The sequence below is a fragment of the Oncorhynchus gorbuscha genome, linkage group LG08 (assembly GCF_021184085.1).
Source record: "Oncorhynchus gorbuscha isolate QuinsamMale2020 ecotype Even-year linkage group LG08, OgorEven_v1.0, whole genome shotgun sequence".
In the NCBI taxonomy this organism is placed as follows: Eukaryota; Metazoa; Chordata; class Actinopteri; order Salmoniformes; family Salmonidae; genus Oncorhynchus; species Oncorhynchus gorbuscha.
The window spans coordinates 27,840,374-27,862,947 of record NC_060180.1 but is presented as its reverse complement, the minus strand read 5'-3'; the positions used below and the strand labels follow the sequence as shown (position 1 = coordinate 27,862,947).

At 42.9% G+C, this 22,574-nt stretch overlaps 1 protein-coding gene across 1 annotated transcript in view; it reads right to left on the bottom strand.

The window, feature by feature from the left end:
• si:dkey-192p21.6 (uncharacterized protein LOC565246 homolog) overlaps positions 1-19,363 on the bottom strand; it is a 43,323-nt gene extending 23,960 nt beyond the window's left edge. Inside the window, exons 1-7 of the mRNA XM_046359016.1 lie at positions 19,230-19,363; positions 9,919-10,016; positions 9,338-9,459; positions 8,194-8,312; positions 5,662-5,731; positions 5,486-5,549; positions 4,386-4,468 (exon numbers count right to left, since the gene is read on the bottom strand). Coding sequence (XP_046214972.1) covers positions 4,386-4,468; positions 5,486-5,549; positions 5,662-5,731; positions 8,194-8,312; positions 9,338-9,459; positions 9,919-10,016; positions 19,230-19,323 — 650 coding nt within the window. The 5' untranslated portion in view covers positions 19,324-19,363. The remainder of the gene's footprint in view (positions 1-4,385; positions 4,469-5,485; positions 5,550-5,661; positions 5,732-8,193; positions 8,313-9,337; positions 9,460-9,918; positions 10,017-19,229) is intronic.
• Positions 19,364-22,574: the final 3,211 nt, after the last annotated feature.

Genomic DNA, 22,574 nt, shown 5'->3' with positions numbered 1-22,574 from the left:
TCATTTTTTTTAAAATTCCCTCATCAATCTACACACAATACCCCATAATGACATAGCGAAAACAGGTTAGTATAAAAACAAAAATGTAAATAAAAAAACACTCCTGGGTTGTCTTGGCTGTGTGCTTAGGGTCGTTGTCCTGTTGGAAGGTGAACCTTCCCCCCAGTCTGAGGTCCTGAGCGCTCTGCAGCAGGTTTTTATCAAGGATACATTACTCCGTTCATCTTTCCCTCGATCCTGACAAGTCTCTCAGTCCCTGAAAAACTTTCCCACAGCACAATGCTGCCACCACCATACTTCACCGTAGCGATGGTGCCAGGTTTCCACCTGACGTGACGCTTGGCATTCAGGACAAAGAGTTCAGTCTTGGTTTCATCAGACCAGAGTATCCTGTTTCTCATGGTCTGAGAGTCCTTTAGGTGCCTTATGGCAAACGCCAAGTGGGCTGTCATGTGCTTTTTACTGAGGAGTGGCTTCCGTCTGGCCACTCTACCATAAAGGTCTGATTGGTGGAGCGCTGCAGAGATGGTTGTCCTTCTGGAAGGTTCTCCCATCTCCACAGAAAAACTCTGGAGCTCTGTCAGAGTGGCCATCGGATTCTTGGTCACCTCCCTGAACAAGGCCCTTCTCCCCCGATTCCATAATTTGGCCGGGCGACCAGCTCTAGGAAGAGTCTTGGTGGTTCCAATCTTCTTCCATTTTAAGAATGATGGAGGTCACTGTGTTCTTGGGGACCTTCAATGCTGCAGAAATGTTTTGGTACCCTGACCCAGATCTGTGCCTCCACACAATCCTGTCTCGGAGCTCTATGGAAAATCCACTCGATCTCATGGCTTGGTTTTTTGCTCTGACATGCACCGTCAAATGTGAGACCTTAGAAAGACAGGTGTGTGCCTTTCCAAATCATGTCCAATCAATTGAATTTACCACAGGTGGACTCCAATCAAGTTGTAGAAACATCTCAAGGATGATCAATGGAAACAGGATGCACCTGAGCTCAAATGTTGAGTCTGATAGCAAAGGCTCTGAATACTTATGTAAATAAGATATTTCTGTTTGATTATTTTTTTTATAAATTTGCAAACATTTCTAAAAACCTGTTTTTGCTTCATCATTATGGGGTATTGTGTGTAGCTTGATGAGAAAAAACATTTATTTAATCCATTAATCCATTAGAATAATGCTGAAACGTAACAAAATGTGGAAAAAGTCAAGGGGTCCGAATACTTTCCGAATGCACTGTAACTATCTTTGTTATTCATTATATGAATACCAGAGTGTTAACAGGGTATCCCTAACCCTAACCATGCTATATGACATGAGTTTAGGTGACAAAGGTTAAATGTCGCTATTTTGACATATTCTAATGAGACATGTTATTGGCTCAGCCCCCTGGTTCCATTTGTAAGTTACACTATCCTGTTTTGCTGTAATTGTTGTTGCATCTTCAATTTATTACAAATAATCTTTAGCGCAATCTTAATATAATAATAATAATATATGCCATTTAGCAGACGCTTTTATCCAAAGCGACTTACAGTCATGTGTGCATACATTCTACGTATGGGTGGTCCCGGGGATCGAACCCACTACCCTGGCATTACAAGCGCCATGCTCTACCAACTGAGCTACAGAAGGACCAACTGAGCTACAGAATAAGTGAAACGGCTGAAGGCTTTTAGAAGTGCCACAAGACCAAAATCAAGATCCTTTTCGAAAAATGTAAAGCGCAAACAAAGTCGAGCTGTCCTCTATAACTCTCGGTAGTGGAGTCTGAGGAATGAGCTGAAAAGTCTTTCAGAGGAGAAGAAACCCCTTTTTGGCTTCAAAAATGTACCAGCCTTCATGGCAGATGACTGATGCCTCTTTCCCTCAGTGAAAAGTTGTTACTTACTGGCCTCGGGATCATAACTCATCCTGCCAAGGTGCATTGGAACCTTAATCTTGAGCTTTGATAAAGCACGTCTCGAGGTATAGGAATCATTCAACTGCTACAGGAACCAATATGAGCACATCGATACGTCACAGATTGTTTCAGCGGCGTATCTTCTCAGGCAAATGTAACTCTTGTATTACATATGATTAAAATCTGTTAACTTTACTTGAAGAGAATATACATTCATACAAAAGGCATTCGTAACATCTTTATGAAACCAGCCGTAACACCTTTTGTGAGTGTTACAGGAAAAAGGTTTTAGCACATTTATTCAACATCATTCTCGACAAGTTTTCAGAAATAAAAGTCTCTCGGAATAAATCCTTATTTCATTTCAGCATTGTACAATGGAAATTTGATATGGCCACAGTACCCAGCCCTCTGTCACACGCTTCACGTAACAGGCTGGGAGCAGCATGGGGTTGGCGGTCAGTGACAGTGTGCATTGTGTGTTTTGCATCCTCTCTTGAGATCTTTCAAGTTGGCAAGATGCCACTGGGTAAACAGCCGTTGGAATTATCAATATTACCCTATTGAATTAGGAACTTTTTTTTGTGACGACATCTGGGACAAGTTGGATCTGAAGTAAACGGAGTGCCTGGCCTACCTGGCCTACAGCGCCTTCTGGTCTGGAGCACCATTCGTAAACTTCCTGTTAGGCCCTCATGATGTTTTCTGCCAATAACAGCCAGAAACAAGTGCTATAAGGATAGCACACGAGTTGGGTTGGGTACTGTGGCTGTGGAACTAAAAATGTCAGTTGTACAATGGATACATGAAGATCTATTTCAGTGTTACTGATAACTTTTCGTTCTGTAATGAAAAAAATACTTTTATTTTGAAAAATCCTGATGAATGATATTGAATAAATGCATTATGGAGGTTGTTATGAATCAACCCATGTTGTGTGTCCCCCCGTCCACACTAGCACCAGAATCCTTCTGTCTTCTAGTAAGAGCCATAACTACAGGAACATGTCATCACAGTGACATATAACTAAATGTTACCGTCAGTGACATTTGTTAGCCTACATTTCAACATTCTGACATGTTTCTGATGAGATAGGTCTGTCGTTGATTATGTGTGAAAAGCCCAGAGTAAAGTTACTGGTTAGTGTCAGGGAACAGTGGTAAGAACACTTGTTTTCACAAGCTTCTAATTGGGCCTTTAACTTGTACTTGTATTCTCTAGAGCATGTGAAAATGTGATTTATTACTACGATTTATTATACGGTAATGTACTGGGGGCTGGGAATTGCCAGGGACTGGCACGATACAACATTATCACGATACTTAGGTGCTGATACAGTATGTATTGCGATTCTCACAATTCTGCATGTATTGTGATTTGAATCCCACATTTGAATTGTGATGTGATGTTCCAAACATATTGCTCACTATATGTCTGCTGCAGAGGGACACGAGAGAGAGAGAGAGAAAGAGAGAGAAAGAGAGAGAGCCATGAGAAAACGAGTTCTGATCAGTCAGGGAAATAAAAGTGCTGAAAACATGCTCGCTCACCATTTCAAAAGAAGACGTGGATCAAGCTACAGGACGAAAAATGCAGGCGTTTTGGCGCAGGTACAGCCAACTGGTGCTAGCTAACGCTACCTACAGTACAGTAGCGTTAGGATTTCACCAGTAGTGCTGGGATTTTTACAAATCGATACTTGGTTTCAAATATCGATATATCATATCATTAGATTCTTCATATGTAACTGTATTGATTTTCTTCCCCCCACCACTAGTATCTACATCATGGTCATTTCCTGGTAACTAAAAGCATTTTGAAACAACGTGATGATGAGCAGTTTCATTTTCCCGGCTGAGGAAGGCTTGATATGTTGATTTGAAGATATACAGTCGGACCAAAATTAATACTAAGTCAGCTGGAGCAGACACAGTGAAGGAGATTTCAACATTTACAAAAGCTTCAGATGAAGGGAGCAGATATGGAGAAGTCTGCTACGATACTAAAAACCTGGCTCTGGAAAGCCCTTTCCATTCTATCCCAGCTGTAGATCTATGGCTCAGTGAATATGTGCTGATATGTTGATGGTATTATTACATCAATTATTTGGCGAAGGGGAGGTCAAACCCACACCAGCTTCCTGTTTCCAGAGAGGCGTGCTTTGTGTTTGCCCCGAGGCCACTATTAAGTAGAGCAGGGATCCAAGATTAAATCACACCACTCTTGTCCAACAGAAATACGCTGTTCTCAACCATAGATAGACAACAAGATATTACGAATCATGCCCAAAGCGATTGCCTGAAAACAAAGGCTCAAGTGACCATGCAACCAGACATTGACCCGTATAATATGTTGTTATACAATACATACGTTTGTGTTCTGTATAACTTCAGCATGCCTATGATTAGCCTGAAATCAATTAGCATGTAAACAAGCCATACGTGGCGATAGAGAGAAACAATCAATGCCATGTACATACCCTCGGAAAGTGTCCAGTGAGCGCAGTCTTGTTGGTTTTGGCTGGGCAGTGTTAACCTCGTCCCCACAACCTTGGGTTTCATCCTGAACAAAAGGTTTCATTTTTTTGGGGGGCTACTTTACATTACTTAGGCCTTATACCAAAGTACAAGCCGGTGTAATAACCTATTATAACCATTTAATAAGCTAGCGAGTACAGTACAAGCAGCTATGACTTACATACTTGTTGCACACTACATAAGTCACACCTGAATGAATAAATACCCTTGAATAATGTAAACAGCACAGTATGTAATGTTTCACTGTTGGCAAAAAACGCGATTTTTGTTTGGTTGAAATCCATAGTCAAATCATGCTTACTTGATATTATCGCCTCCGCTAGTGTGTAGCAAACACAAGGTAAACTTGAATTTGCAGTTACAGAGTAGAGAAATGAGTCAGTTGGACTCGTATGTCTCTATTCTTCTTTCTAGCCTTGCTGAGTAGTAGTTGGCCACTACTTCCTTGTTTTGTAAAGAGCAGGCTTGGATTACTCTGGCCTGCTGCCCTCCCAGTTTGAATACCCTGGCCTGTTGGCCTCCATGCAGCAGTTTGGAGGGCCAGAGCAGGAAGACACTAGCACTAATTCTGTATGATGGATCTGACTGCCATCATGAGAGCATATGGGAGATGAAGGCCTCTTCCTCGAGAAGATGAGAGGAGCTATTCATGATCTCCAAAAATACGCAGGAGCCTGTCAGGCTGTCACGTCATGGACCAAGACAAGATGATAGATACAATGCTTGATCTATCACTAATGTAGGTCTGCTGACTCTGCTAACATTTGTATCAATTATCATATTAGTATCTCACAAATGGCTTAGTGACCGGAGTCTGGTGGCTTTCATTCATTTCATATGCCTCTTAAACTTAATAGAAAAAGTGCATGAAAACATTTCAATGCATTTGGTAGATCAAAAGCTGAAGTCGAGTTTAGATTCCAGAGGACAATGAATTCTATAAGATAAGTGATGTTTTGGATGTAGAAACGTAGTGTGTTGTATGGAGAAACATAAATCCCAATTTGAGATTTGCGTTGTGATAAGTGAATATTACACTTACATCCATTGCATGTCGTGGTCCTTCGTGACAAATGGTCTTGATGAGCTTTGTCGTACAACGCCTCCTGTAGACAGAAAACTAGGAGCTTCAACTGTCACAGCACGTCAGTTTGGCTTCAGATCAAAGCAGACATGTATTCAGAAAGTTCACTGTAAAAACGATTTCAAATACGGTACCTGTACAGGTAGGGAACAAGGACACATAGGAGACTAATAAGTGCCAGTAGAAGAGCTGCCACCAACAGAGCTGTACAACAAGATCAAAAGAGGATGAGTCAGTGGAGGGCACTTGCGAATAGGAAGCGGGGGAAAGGGGCTCCCTTGCAAATTTGGGACATACAAAAATCATAAAACAGATTTTTTTAAATAATCCTAGTAAATAAAACTATTACAAATAATGAATTCATTACTGAATAGAGTTTTTAAATTACCCAAATCCTCTCTGACTGAACTGAAGAGAGAAACCAGACAACAACTTCCTGTGTTACATCACTGCCCAGTCTGGATGTCCATGTCAGGAGAGTTATATACCCCTCTATCAAAACAGGATCTGACTAGGGATACGAGGGCTAAATACCACTTTCAGGCCAGCTCAAACGATTTTCTCAGCATTGTCAGTCTCTAAGCTCCCCAGTGGCTTACTGTCACCCAACCAGGTGACCAGGGGATCCCTCAAGAGACAAACCCAGCCCAATATGAAATTCCAAACCAACCCATCACAGAGCAGTCAATCTATGCAATCTAAGGGACAGTAGAGTAACCCCCCCTCAGTGTGCCTGGCACCTACTACCATAACCCGTTCAAAGCCACTTAAATATGCCCTCTGAATGGCACACAAACACAATCCATGTCTCAGTTGTCTCAGGGCTTTAAAATACTTCTTTAACCTGTCTCCTCCCCTTCATCTACACTGATTGAAGTGGGTGTCAAAAGTGACATCAATAAGGGATCCTAGCTTTCACCTGGATTCACCTGGTCAGTCTGTGTCATGGAAAAAACAGGTGTCCTTAATGTTCTGTACACTCAGTGTATGTTCAGGGGCCGGGCCACGGAAAGAATAGTGCTATTGCCTTCTTGGATAGGTTAATGTGCTAAATTGAAAGATAATAGCCATATAATACACAAATAAATCAATTGGCCAAACAAGTGTCATTGACCTATAGAATATGAAAACAGCTATGTAATTAGAGGACTCAAAGCAGAGGGGACAGGAAATGCCGTGCTCCCTGTTTGTCGTAGAGTGGAAAAACAAACACGGAGCCCGTTTTAATCCTTGGTTGAATACACATGGTGACATCCGCTCTGAACAAAGACTGCGCACGGGATCCCTTCTGAAAAAGACCTCCATGACTCTCAAAACACGGAGAGGGTAAAGTCCTTATCCTCAACATAGAAATGTGATATGAAAGGAAGTCATGTTCTGGTTAAAATAATCTAATCGCTTTACATATGTACAGTAGAGTCATCTTCATTGTCAGCTAAATAACTTACAGATTCAGGATCTGTTTCATTTAAACTCAACACTGAAACCGCAACAGACTTGGAAATTAGATCCTAAAATGACCTTGAGGCATGTATATTAGTTAGATGAATGCTTGTTAATGGTCACTATACCACAAACCACTCAGGAAGCAATATGGCTTAGATTAACCACGCAGGTGACTTGTGGTCTGGGGTACTGTATGTGCAATACAGTGCTAACAACGTTAGAGAGTGGACTTGCATGTCCACTGTAATATTCAATGGTGTCATAGCTCATGAGACCTGGTTACAATTGTCATATACGCAGAGTTACAGGACCGCAACACATTCTCTATCACATATACTGTATTTCAAACATAAATGTAGCTCACAGATGCAAGTCACAACTCAGTATAAAGTGAACTTTTTAAATTGCAAAAGGCCAACTCTAACCTGCTCCCTCTGCCTTTCGCTTCTGTTGACGACCAGCCTGTTACTTAAAGTTGAGAGAGCCCTATGGGGCCTGACTATAATCACAGGACAGTGAAGTAAATGGAAGCTGATCATAATGTGGGGTGATGCAGTCACACTAGTCACATATCTGCCAGATAATGGCTACTTGGCCTTAACAGTCCGATCTACAACACAATCTGCAGTATTGTTAAGTGGAGTGTACATTATAGAGAGAGAAGCTTTCAAAATCCCATTACGGCTTAATCCCTTCACGCTCCCTAATGTATTACCCAGAATCTCTTTCCTGCTCAGAGCACTGACCAAAACAAACAGAAAAGCTTTTATTTTGATCCGTTTTCAAGAACGGCCATCTTATCTAATCGATACGCATCTTGTCCCATGAGAGGAAAGAGGTTTCCTTCTCAACAGAAGTGTACAACACAGCTGATGTCTCTTCTTTGCTGTCTCAATTAGGAACTGTGAGGATCCAATCACAGGCTTAGCCTGACTCCTAGAAGGAGTCACAAGTACATTAGTACTTTCTACTTAAAATTGTATTGTCATTTTGCCTATCATCCACTGTACTCAATAACTGTGATGCCACAAAAAGTTTTTTTAAATGCAAACACTCCATATCTTAAATCATCTTATCTGTAAAATAAAATGGTCAAATATGTCACATTTTCTGTCAAATAATTTTCTAAATCGAGTATCTATTATCTAGTATGTAAAACAATGTTGCTGTTCTAAATGTTTTGTTTTCAAAATTATAGGAAATTGTTTTTGTTAACTCACGGAAATAGATGTTACTTGGACTGACATCCACAGTCTGATAGCAAATGACATTGATGGGAGATTCTGACTCTTGGATCCAGACAGAGTAATGGGCAGCTTCTTCATACAACTGACTCCAACTGTATCAACAACAATGCACTCAATAAGGGGAAGACACTCATCATTACATTCATCACCAAAAAGCATGCATTTGATTGTCCTTTTAGTCTGCTGTATGATACATTCACTGGACATTGCTACAATACACTTGAGTATGAATTTCCCTTTGACCTTAGGGGTAAAATGGTCCTTTCCACGCTATGCCCTCTGAGGTTTCTGCACAGAAATAAATGTAGCTTGTGGGGACACCTAGTGTCTATAATCCAGTAGTGCAGCCTTCAGCTGTATCCTATACATCTCCGGTTTCAACACCCCAAAATGTGCATTACAAGCTCTTAATGATATATCTTGGGGATGACATACTAGCTATCACATGGAGTGTTTTTTTTAAGGGATAAAGGAAATCGATAGTGGCTCAGTCTGGTTAGGGACCTCAGCATTGATCTATAGGAAGCCCAAGACTAGACCTCAGCTGAAGAGGAGAAGAGAAACCTGCCCCTGCCTTGTTGTGTGAAACTAGATCCCTTGGAGCACGTTCAAGGGTGAGCCCCAAATGGAATGCTCTGCCCTGACCTCTTGTAAAGGTCTGATTGTTTATAAATATGGCCACCGCCTCTTCTTGTAGAACGTCTCTTCTGAGGTTTCCACCAGACATGTTTCTTTGCCAGCTTAATGGCTCTTTCCTATATTATTGGAGTGTCAGCTCCTATTAACCCCAAAAAGGGGCCTCTGATCAATACTCGGCGAGGTAGTTTCAGCAGGAGCATATATGTCTGGCTCAGAAAGCAGGTCAGGATTACATTCCCACCCCAGTAAATAACCGAATGGATTTCAAATGCAATCATTGGAATGCCAATGCAGTATATTCTGCTCTGTGTCAAGACCTGGGAACATTACAGACCTGCAACCTTCAAATATCATGCTTAATTCTTGTATTTTGCTCATTGATGGCAACACTATCTATGGCAATTGTTATGCATTGCCTATGTAGATGCCATTCCAGTCATATGCCTAATTATACGCTCAATATCGATGAATACATTACCTGCAGAGAGTTGTGTTTCTGCCCATTGGTTGTAACTGCAGTGTCAGAGTGAGGACGGTGCTGACCACGACAGATGCATTCTGGGGACCATTTGGAACACTGACCAGGGGCTGGTACAGACACTGCAATGGGGGAGAAAACAGGCTAAGCAGATTCTGAGAAGGCACAGGTTTGTGACGTTTGGTTATGATGGTGCTGTCGAACCCAGCGGTTAACTTTCTTTGTTTCATACAAATACAGAAGCATGATATGCTATGTCATGTGCACCTTGGACCAGATACCTAGCATTGTCGCACCTGTGAATGGAGCTAAAATACGCAACTGTCTTTTGACATTTTCTCGGAATCTCTCATTGACTTTTTTATATATACCCTTTTCAACCTTGTAGTAGTAATAGACACTGTACCTTGTAGCAGTAATAGACACTGTACCTTGTAGCAGTAATAGACACTGTACCTTGTAGCAGTAATAGACACTGTACCTTGTAGCAGTAATAGACACTGTACCTTGTAGCAGTAATAGACACTGTACCTTGTAGTAGTAATAGACACTGTACCTTGTAGTAGTAATAGACACTGTACCTTGTAGCAGTAATCAGATGTGTAGAGGACATCAACTCCGGTTGGTAGCTGGTTATGGAACGTAAGACATGCCTGGTCTAATTTCAATGCAGGCCGTCCTAAATACAATGGATTCATAACAATATTGATACTGTAATTTTACAATTCCATTAAAAAGCTTGATCTGAATCTTAAAGATAAAACAGGCTTTTTAAGACTGGGCCCAGCGCCACGAGTGGGCAAAACATGCCCCTTCCGTTTGACTTTTATGTCCCTATATAAAAAAACAGCAAAAAAAAAAAAGGTCAAATGATTGAGTGACAGGTTGGCGCAAAATCTGTATGCCAGCTTCGCTGGCACGTCGGTGTGTGTGTGTAGGGGGCCTATGGAAGGTCACTGGGGTGGTTAGGTATGAATCCTTTGGGTTTTCCGTACAAAGAGGGGGAAAAATGCTTCTCATCTGTGGTCGGCTAAGTGAATAACGTGATACGCCTACGCCTGTGATATTTTATTATGATTTATAAGGGTGAGGTCAAGTTTGCCATTGAAGCTGCTTCACTCAACTCTGCCTCACTCCTCACCACTACAGAGTTTTGGGTAGGTTCTTAACTAGCTGAAAGAAGAAAGACAACATGTCTGAACGATTCAGCGAACGCAACAGTCAACTGGTGGAAGCCCTGCGTGACCTTGACCAGTGAGACATGACTTTCTAGATGTGAAAAATGTGAAACCACTGCTGGATCGAAGCAAAACAGATTTGGTGCAAGCTGAGTTTAGTGTCGCTCGCCAGTTTTTGCAGACTGAAATCGCCGGCTCCAATGAGGACAAATGCACCCCACTAGATATCCTGCACCGATTCTCTGGGCCTCTCTCCGCTATGCTGACCGTGCCCACTGGCACATGGACTGACTTTAGGGGCATCCACAGCAGCATGCCAGAACTAATTTTCCACTTCGACAAATGTGTTCAGTCAGCACAGAAGAAACATGCTACTGTCAGGACCCGGTTACGAACCCGGGTCTCCTTAGTGAGAGACAGTCACTTAACCAACTGAGCCACGAATAGTCGGCAAAACCCAGAAGATGAGGCAGACACAGCAGTACTTGAGACGGTGTATTTAATGAAGTAAAATGTGAAGTTCTTCAGGAAAACATGTAACTCCACAACCTCAAAAGGAATCCTACAAGAACAAAGGAAATCCTCCAAGACAAAAAAAGGTAAATCCACAAGGTGGAAGGTAAAGCACAAAAAGCCTCAAAAGATACTCAAAAAACAAACAAACAAGAACAAAAAACAGAATTCCACAAGAGAGTCCACCGGGATCAACAAGAGCTCTAAGAGTACTAGGGCTGGGTGCTAACATACAAACACAGAGCAAAGAACAGAGGAAAACAAAGGGTTTAAATACAATCAGGGGAAACGAGGCACAGGTGCAAATAATAATGGGGATCAAGGGAAAACAAAAGGTCAAAAGGCACAATGGGGGCATCTAGTGACCAAAAACCGGAACAACCCTGGCCAAATCCTGACAGCTACACCTGAGGAAAGCTCAACTAATCCAACTGGCATTTGAAGGGGATGTCACAAGAACATTTTGGAATAGATTGATCGATTTCTCAGAAAGCATGGCTGCGTCTCACTGTAGTAGGCTATGTTTTGGTTATTTGGATCTCCATTTTCCGTGTTTGTTTATGGTTAATGTAACTAGCCTAAGTACAGATTGTGTCATGGCTTTTTCGATGAGATATTTAGTTTACTATGCCTACTTGATACCACTGTTTTGATCCGTTTAAATTCATTCGTTCCCATTCGCAGTTGCGTCGGTATACTAAGCCAAACTGCTATTCATTATTTTGGTTTGCATGCATGATTAACTAGGCAACTACTTTCAGCATTTAGTCAGCATTATTTTTGGTAAGACAGCTGTGTGTACGGCTGCATTCACGTAGGCTGTTTGCAATAGGTGAATTACCCTGTCTATCCTGCAGCCTATGTTCATTACGAAAACGGCCTTGCTTTAGGATGTAGGGCGCGCTCCATTGTGTTGATACAGCGAAGGGGAGATGGGCTACAGATTTTGCGCCAACCTGTCAATGGTCTCGGAGTCACAGCACTTAAACTTTATGTTTATTGTGGTATAGCGTGATATAAGCAGAATTCAATGTAATTCCAATCCAAGTACCCCCCCCCCCAAACATTGTGCTCTCACTCACCAATTTCAACTGCCCCCCTTAGTCACTTTATCCTGGCGCTGGGTCTGCTTAAGACACTATAAATGAGCCTGTGAAAGCTGTGACTCACACTCAAGTCAGGGGCATATACAGTGCCTTCGAAAGTATTCAGACACCTTGACTTTTTACACATTTTGTTACGTTACAGCCTTGTTGTAAACATTTTTTTTAAATCCTCACCAATCTACACACAATACCCCATAATGAAAAAGCGAAGACAGGTTTAGCGTTTTTTGTAAATGTGTTACAAATAAAAATCAAAAACACCTTATTTACACAAATTAAATTGATTGGAAAGGCACACACCTGTCTTTCTAAGGTCTCACTGTTACCAGTGCATTGTCAGAGCAAAAACCAAGCCATGAGGACGAAGGAAATGTCTGTAGAACACAGTGTCAATCTTAAATGGAAGATGTTTGGAACCACCAAGACACTTCCTAGAGCTGGCCGCCCAGCCAAACTGAGAAATTGGGGGAGACTGGCCTTGGTCAGGGAGGTGACCAAGAACCTGATGGTCACTCTGACAGAGCTCTAGAGTTCCTCTGTGGAGATGGGAGAATCTTCCAGAAGGACAACCATCTCTGCAGCACTTCACCAATCAGGCCTTTATGGTAGAGTAGCCAGACCGGAGCCACTCCTCAGTAAAAGGCACATGACAGCCCGCTTGGAGTTTGCCAAATGGCACCTAAAGACTCTCAGACCATGATGAAACCAAGACTGAACTCTTTGGCCTGAATGCCAAGCATCACGTCTGGAGGAAACCTGGCCCCATCCCTACGGTGAAGCATGGTGGTGGCAGCATCGTGCTGTGGGTGTAATGATGGGTGCTGGTGAAACATTTCAATAAAACAACAAAACCAAGAACACGACACTAACATAAATCAAATCAAATCAAATCAAATGTTATTTGTCACATACACATGGTTAGCAGATGTTAGTGCGAGTGTAGCGAAATGCTTGTGCTTCTAGTTCCGAAATTGCAGTAATAACCAACAAGTAATCTAGCTAACAATTCCAAAACTACTACCTTATAGACACAAGTGTAAGGGGATAAAGAATATGTACATAAAGATATATGAATGAGTGATGGTACAGAGCGGCATAGGCAAGATACAGTAGATGGTATTGAGTGCAGTATATACATATGAGATGAGTATGTAAACAAAGTGGCATAGTTAAAGTGGCTAGTGATACATGTATTACATAAGGATGCAGTAGATGATATAGAGTACAGTATATACGTATACATATGAGATGAATAATGTAGGGTATGTAAGCATTATATTAGGTAGCATTGTTTAAAGTGGCTAGTGATATATTTTACATCATTTCACATCAATTCCCATGATTAGTGGCTGGAGTTGAGTCAGTGTGTTGGCAGCAGCCACTCAATGTTAGTGGTGGCTGTTTAACAGTCTCTCGGTCCCAGCTTTGATGCACCTGTACTGCCCTCGCCTTCTGGATGATAGCGGGGTGAACAGGCAGTGGCTCGGGTGGTTGTTGTCCTTGATGATCTTTATGGCCTTCCTGTGACATCGGGTGGTTAGGTGTCCTGGAAGGCAGGTAGTTTGCCCCCGGTGATGCGTTGTGCAGACCTCACTATCCTCTGGAGAGCCTTACGGTTGTGGGCGGAGCAGTTGCCGTACCAGGCGGTGATACAGACCGACAGGATGCTTTCGATTGTGCATCTGTAGAAGTTTGTGAGTGCTTTTGGCGACAAGCCAAATTTCTTCAGCCTCCTGAGGTTGAAGAGGCGCTGCTGCGCCTTCTCCACGATGCTGTCTGTGTGGGTGGACCAATTCAGTCTGTCTGTGATGTGTATGCCGAGGAACTTAAAACTTGCTACCCTCTCCACTACTGTTCCATTGATGTGGATAGGGGGTGTTCCCTCTGCTGTTTCCTGAAGTCCACAATCATCTCCTTAGTTTTGTTGACGTTGAGTGTGAGGTTATTTTCCTGACATCACACTCTGAGGGCCCTCACCTCCTCCCTGTAGGCCGTCTCGTCGTTGTTGGTAATCAAGCCTACCACTGTTGTGTCGTCCCCAAACTTGATGATTGAGTTGGAGGCGTGCGTGGCCATGCAGTCGTGGGTGAACAGGGAGTACAGGAGAGGGCTCAAAATGCACCCTTGTGGGGCCCCAGTGTTGAGGATCAGCGGGGTGGAGATGTTGTTGCCTACCCTCACCACCTGGGGGCGGCCCGTCAGGAAGTCCAGTGCCCAGTTGCACAGGCCGGGTCGAGATCCAGGGTCTCGAGCTTGATGACGAGCTTGGAGGGTACTATGGTGTTAAATGCCGAGCTGTAGTCGATGAACAGCATTCTCACATAGGTATTCCTCTTGTCCAGATGGGTTAGGGCAGTGTGCAGTGTGGTTGAGATTGCATCGTCTGTGGACCTATTTGGGCGGTAAAGCAAGTTGGAGTGGGTCTAGGGTGTCAGGTAGGGTGGAGGTGATATGGTCCTTGACTAGTCTCTCAAAGCACTTCATGACGACGGAAGTGAGTGTTACTGGGCGGTAGTCGTTTAGCTCAGTTACCTTAGCTTTCTTGGGAACAGGAACAATGGTGGCCCTCTTGAAGCATGTGGGAACAACAGACTGGGATAGGGATTGATTGAATATGTCCGTAAACACACCAGCCAGCTGGTCTGCGCATGCTCTGAGGGCGCGGCTGGGAATGCCGTCTGGGCCTGCAGCCTTGCGAGGGTTGACACGTTTAAATGTTTTCCTCACGTCGGCTGCAGTGAAGGAGAGTCCGCATGTTTAGGTTGCGGGCAGTGTCAGTGGCACTGTATTGTCCTCAAAGCGGGCGGGCAAAAAAGTTATTTAGTCTGCCTGGGAGCAAGACATCCTGGTCCGTGACGGTGCTGGTTTTCTTTTTGTAATCCGTGATTGACTGTAGACCCTGTCACATACCTCTTGTGTCTGAGCCGTTCAATTGAGATTCTACTTTGTCTCTATACTGACGCTTAGCTTGTTTGATTGCCTTGCGGAGGGAATAGTTACACTGTTTGTATTCGGTCATGTTTCCAGTCACCTTGCCCTGATTAAAAGCAGTGGTTCGCGCTTTCAGTTTCACGCGAATGCTGCCATCAATCCACGGTTTCTGGTTTGGGAATGTTTTAATCGTTGCTATGGGAACGACATCGCATTGTAATGAACTCGCACACCGAATCAGCATATTCGTCAATGTTGTCGTCTGATGCAATACGGAACATCTCCCAGTCCACGTGATGGAAGCAGTCTTGGAGTGTGAAATCAGATTGGTCGGACCAGCATTGAACAGACCTCAGCGCAGGAGCTTCTTGTTTAAGTTTCTGTCTGTAGGCAGGGATCAACAAAATGGAGTCGTGGCTTTTCCGAAAGGAGGGCGGGGCAGGGCCTTATATGCGTCGCGGAAGTTGGAATAGCAATGATCCAAGGTTTTTCCAGCCCTGGTTGCGCAATCGATATGCTGATAAAATTTAGGGAGTCTTGTTTTCAGATTAGCCTTGTTAAAATCCCCAGCTACAATGAATGCAGCCTCCTGATATATGGATTCCAGTTTGCAAAGAGTCAAATAAAGTTCGTTCAGAGCCATCGATGTGTCTGCTTTGGGGGGAATATATACGGCTGTGATTATAATCGAAGAGAATTCCCTTGGTAGATAAGGCAGAACGCCGATACACAATAACAATACCAACTGGTGAGTGAACATGGGAGAGTGACATATAAAGGGGAGGAGATGATGAAGGTAATGTAGTCTAGGTGTGAATCATAATGATCATAATGATTAACAGGTGCAAGTAATGATGAGTGCCAGGTGTGCGTAATGATGAATCCCAGGACCGGTGGTTAGTACTCTGGCGACGGCGTACGCCAGAGAGGAGGAGCAGGAGCAGACGTGACAGTGGGGATGTTTTCCAGCGGCAGTGATGGGAGATCTTTAGAATCAAGGCAAAGATGAATGGAGCAAAGTACAGAGAGATCCTTGATGAAAACCTGCTGCAGAGCGGTCAGGACCTCAGACTGGGGCGAAGGTTCACCTTCCAACAGGACAACGACCCTAAGCACACAATCAAAACAATGCAGGAGTGGCTTCGGGACAAGTCTCTGAATGTCCTTGATTGGCCCAGCCACAGCCTGGACTTGAACCCTATCGAACATCTCTGGAGAGACCTGAAAATAGCTGTGCAGCAATGCTCCCCATCGAACCTGACAGACCTTGAGAGGAACTGCAGAGAACAATGGGAGAGACTTCCCAAATACAGGTGTGCCAAGCTTGTAGCGTCATACCCAAGAAGAATTGATGCTGCAATCACTGCCAAAGGTGCTTCAACAAAGTACTGATGAAAGGGTCTGAATACTTATGTAAATGTGATATTTAACTATTTTATTAGCAACATTCAGTTTTTGCAAAAACAGTTTTTGCTTTGTCACTATGGGATATTGTTTGTAGATATGAGGGGAATTGAAAAAATATATATTTTAGAACCAGGTTGTAAACGTAAAAAAATGTGGGAAAAGTCAAGGGGTCTGAATTCTTTCTGAAGTCGTTGTAGAGACTGGTGTTAGGAAGACTAACTGTAAATAACATGCCTATCACAAAGATGACCATGCAGTAAATTAAATGACATGAGTCATAACTGATAACAAAAGACAGTTTGCAAATCTACGCATTTCATTGTACTTTGGATATGGCAAAAAAGTTGCTTAAAACATGGATAGGGTGGTACAGTAAATATAGAAAAGTTAACTGAGATCATTTGATGCTGCGTTGAAAAAATTAACTAATATGTAAAAACGTAGAAACTCATTTTGGTTACAGTTGGCAAAGTAAAGCCACTGTACAGTTGAAGTCGGAAATTTACATAGACTTAGGTTTTCGTCATTAAAACTCATTTTCAACCACTCCACAAATGTCTTATTAACGAATTATAGTTTTGGCAAGTCAATTAGGACATAAACTTTGTGCATGCCACAAATAATTCTACCAACAATTGTTACCGGACAGATTATTTCACTTAAAATTCACTGTATCACAATTCCAGTGGGTCAAAAGTTTACATACGTTAAGTTGACTGTGCCTTTAAACAGCTTGGAAAATTCCAGAAAATTATGTTATGGATTTAGAAGCTTCTGATAGGCTAATTGACATCATTTGTACCTTTGAATGTATGTCACAGCTGTGGTCCTTCTGTAGCTCAGTTGGTAGAGCATGGCGCTTGTAACGCCAGGGTAGTGGGTTCGATCCCCGGGACCACCCATACGTAGAATGTATGCACACATGCCTGTAAGTCGCTTTGGATAAAAGCGTCTGCTAAATGGCATATATTATTATTATTATATATTACGGCTGTCGAATGAACTGGACCAAGGGGTAGCGTGGTGAGGGTACATATTCCTTTAATTATTATGCCGCCAACAATAAACAATAAATAAAAAACAACCGTGAAGCTAAAGGCTATAGTGCCAACAAACAAAGACAACTACCCACAAAGACAGGTGGGGAAAAGGGCTCCCTAAGTATGGCTCCCAATCAGAGACAACGATAGACAGCTGTCCCTGATTGAGAACCATACCCAGCCAAAAGAAAGAAATACAAAACATAGAAAAATGAACATAGAATGCCCACCCAAATCACTCCCGGACCAAACCAAAATAGAGACATAAAAAGTTCTAAGGTCAGGGCGTGACAGTGTATTTCAAAGCATACCTTCAAACTCAGTGCCTCCTTGCTTGACATCATGGGAAAATCAAAATAAATCAGCCATAAAAAAATTGTAGACAAGTCTAGTTCATCCTTGGGAGCAATTTCCAAACGCCTGAAGGTACCACGTTCATCTGTACAAACAATAGTACGCAAGTATAAACACCATGGGATCATGCAGCCATCATAACCCTCAGGAAGGAGACGCGTCCCGTCTCCTAGAGATGAATGTACTTTGGTGCGAAAAGTGCAAATCAGTCCCAGAACAACAGCAAAGGACCTTGTGAAGATGCTGGAGGAAACAGGTACAAAAGTATCTATATCCACAGTAAAACGAGTCCTATATCAACATAACCTGAAAGGCCGCTCAGCAAGGAAGAAGTCACTGCTCCAAAACTGCCATAAAAAAGTCAGACTACGGTTTACAACTGCACATGGGGACAAAGATCGTACTTTTTGAAGAAATGTCTTCTGGTCTGATGAAACAAAAATAGAACTGTTTGGCCATAATGACCATCGTTATGTTTGAAGGAAAAGGGGGATGCTTGCAAGCTGAAGAACACCATCCCAACCGTGAAGCACGGGGGTGGCAGCATCATGTTGTGGGGTTGCTTTGCTGGAGGAGGGACTGGTGCACTTCACAAAGTAGATAGCATCATGAGGGAGGAAAAATTATGTGGATATATTGAAGCAACATCTCAAGACATCAGTCAGGAAGTTAAAGCTTGTTCGCAAATGGGTCTTCCAAATGGACAATGACCCCAAGCATACTTACAAAGTTGTGGCAAAATGGCTTAAGGACAACAAAGTCAAGGTATTGGAGTGGCCATCACAAAGGCCTGACCTCAATCCTATAGAATATTTGTGGGCAGAACTGAAAAAGCGTGTGCGAGCAAGGAGGCCTACAAATGTGACTCAGTTGCACCAGCTCTGTCAGGAGGAATGGGCCAAAGTTCACCCAATTTTTTTGTGGGAAGCTTGTGGAAGGCTACCCGAAACGTTTGACCCAAGTTAAACTATTTAAAGGCAACGCTACCAAATACTATTTGACTGTAAGTTAACTTCTGACCCACTGGGAATGTGATGGATGAAATGAAAGCTGAAAAAAATAAATAATTTCACATTCTTAAAATAAACTGGTGATCCTAACTGACCTAACACAGGGAATATTTACTAGGATTAAATGTCAGACATAGTGAAAAACTGAGTTTAAATGTATTTGTTTTAGGTGTATGTAATCTTCCAACTTCAACTGTATGTATAGGAATTGTTTATGACTGTGATTCAGTTCAAATGGATTGAGTTTGCAGTACTTCTATAAATGCATAAAGTATGCAGTCCTATACATTCTCTGTTGGACAGCAAAATAAGACCACCTTTAACACCCTTACTCCTGAATTAAAAACACTCACCTGAACACGACTTTGCATCAAGCTTTCCTTCATTTCGTCCAGTTGTAAGAAAGAACACACATAGGATCTGCGTGAAGATTCTTCTAGGCTCCATTTCCTACAACAAAACAATTCCACTGCAACTCATCTTTATGACAGCTACAGATATAAACATGGTTCAAAGGGCACTATGCATGCATGCGTGTAGAGTTGTCTCGTTTTGTTTGGAGTCTCTTTGGGATCCGATTGAGAGGATAAGACAGCATAAACAGTCACATGCAAAGTTATGCGTATAATGCATTATGAAGAGGGCATTCATAGGACATGTTACACAAAGGTTTTATCCACCCATTTGAAACTCATGCAATATGAACATGAATGTGTGCGCTGTTAGTATGGTAGCCAGTCGATATTGACACCACCTCCATACTGAGTCAGTTCCTTTAAAAAAAAATGAGATTCCATTGCTGTACAATCCCAGGGTGTGTCTTACACCCAAAGATACACAGATGAGAGGGAGCCACATTCTAAGACTCTTTTTCTTTTGGGGGGGAAAGAAGAGCTCAAACAGCCCTCAAACAGCCCTTAGTACTGCAACTGTAGTCAATACAAGACAAAGATCGAATCGTACTACGCCGGCTCCGAGGCTCGTCGGATGTGGCAGGGCGTGCAAACTATTACAGACTGCAAAGGGAAGCACAACCGAGAGCTGCCCAGTGAAACGAGCCTACCAGACGAGCTAAATAACTTCTATGCTCACTTCGAGGCAAGTAACACTGAAACATGCATGAGAGCATCAGCTGTTCAGAATGACTGTGATCACGCTTTCCACAGTCGACGTGAGTAAGACCTTTAAACAGGTCAACATTCACAAGGCCGCAGTGCCAGACGGATTACCAGGACGTGTACTCCGAGGATGCGCCGACCAACTGGCAAGTGTCTTCACTGACACTTTCACCCTCTCTGTCTGAGTTTGTAATACCAACATGTTTCAAGCAGACCACCATAGTCCCTGTGCCCAAGAACACTAAGGTAACCTGCCTAAATGACTACCGACCCATAACACTCACATCTGTAGCCATGAAATGCTTTGAAAGGCTAGTCATGGCTCACATCAACACCATTATACCAGAAACCCTAGACCCACTCCAATTTGCAAACCACAACAACAGATCCACAGATGATCTAATCTTTATTGCACTCCACACAGCCCTTTCCCACCTGGAAAAAAGGAACACCTGTGTGAGAATGCTATTCATTGACTACAGCTCAGCGTTCAACACCATAGTGCCCTCACAGCTAATCACTAAGGTAAGGATCCTGGGACTAAACACCTCCCTCTGCAACTGGATCCTAGGCTTCCTGATGGGCCGCTCCCAGGTGGTAAGGGTAGGTAACAACACATCTGCCACAGGGGCACCTCAGGGGTGCGTGCTCAGTCCACTCATGTACTCCCTGTTCACTCATGACTGCATGGCCAGGCACAACTCCAACACCATCATTAAGTTTGCTGATGACACAACAGTGACACATCACCGACAACGATGAGACAGCCTATAGGGAGGAGTTCAGAGACCTGACCGTGTGGTGCAACATGATCAAGACGAAGGAGATGATTGTGTACTAAAGGAAAATGAGGACGGAGCACGCCCACACGCTCATCGACGGGGCACATTTCATCCCATCACAAATCATTTAATATTCAAACATTTAAATTGAACAACAATTCCAAGTGAATCTGATAACTCTGATGTATAGACTTTCCACTGTAGAGTTTATGTCATCTTATCATTGATGAGAATGTCTCAAATGACAACCGAACTGACATCATATTCATTAAGTACCACCGCATATGTTCAATTGTTCGGATTACCAGAATATAGTTAATTTCCCCCCACATACTGATGTTCCCAGAATCTCTATGTTAACCAAGGTTTTTTTAAACGTAACCTCAGTAGGTTAGAGAAGGGAAAAGAAGTATTTATGACTGTCATAAACCTATCCCCCAGGCCAACGTCATGACACTGGTATGACAATTGCTCGGCCTCCGACAGCAAGACACTACAGAGGGTAGTGCGTATGGGTCAGTACCTCACCGGGGTCAAGCTTCCTGCCATCCAGGACCTCTATACCAGGCGGTGTCAGAGGAAGGCCCTAAAAATTGTCAAAGACTCCAGCCACCATAGTCATAGACTGCTCTCTCTGCTACCGCACGGCAAGCGGTACCGGAGCGCCAAGTCTAGGTCCAAGAAGCTTATAAACAGCTTCTACTCCCAAGTCATAAAACTCCTGAACAGGTAATCAAATGGCTACCCACAAATGGCTACCCCCCCCCCCCCCACGCTGCTGCTACTCTCTGTTATTATCCATGCATAGCCACTTTAATAACCCTACCTGCATGTACATAATTACCTCAATTACCTTGACACCGGTACCCCCTGTATAAAGCCCCGCTATTGTTATTTACTGCTGCTCTTTAATTATTATTATTATTATTATTTAATTATTATTTAATTATTATTATTATTATTTTTTTTTGGGGGGGGGGGGTTCTTGAAACTGTAAGTTAACTTGTTGTTTTCAGCGCATGTGACGAATAAAATTTGATTTGATTTGACCCTACCACCCCCAGCCCAAACCCATCTACCTCAATGTCTAGCCACTCAATGTCCGCACATCAACAAACCCTTTGCAGTGCAAACCACAGCAAACCACTGAAGCACCATATTCATTTCCTACACTCATTCAGGCCTTTTAACCTTGATCATTTGTCATCTCCCTCTGTTCATTTCCTTAACTAGCTAATTTCCCGAGTGCCCCGTTATACAGCTGAGTTCACAGGGTCATCTCACAGTAGGGAAACTCATTAACCTTTGACCCTCATTGTACCCTGACACAGGGACAGAGAACCATGGAATCTCTCTGACATATGGCTCTTCATAAGCTTAGCGTAGACTAAACCATTGAATGTTACACACTGACCTACATTCGTGAATTACATCAATCAGTCATTTTTTGTTTAGAGTGAAAGGTGCTGTTTGAGACCATAATCTGTCAATATCCTTTCACAGAGATAACATGGATGCCCTTTTCAAATGTTTCACATAATGACCGGCTAGTGAAATGGTGTTGTTATGGGCAACAGTGGTGAGGATTTAAGATTATGGTCATGCCGAAGTCCAGCAGTGTGTATTTATTTTCAGGCTTCTGCATGGACAGCTAGAACAGGACTCCAGCTTGCATTCGAGCTGCTTTTAACTGTGATAGCCGATTGCCTCAGTGCAAGTGAAGCAGAGCCCTCAGTCTCTCTGAGAACAGCCAAAAACCACAGTGAGTGAATTTCTTTGTATTGTAGCTTCTTTATGT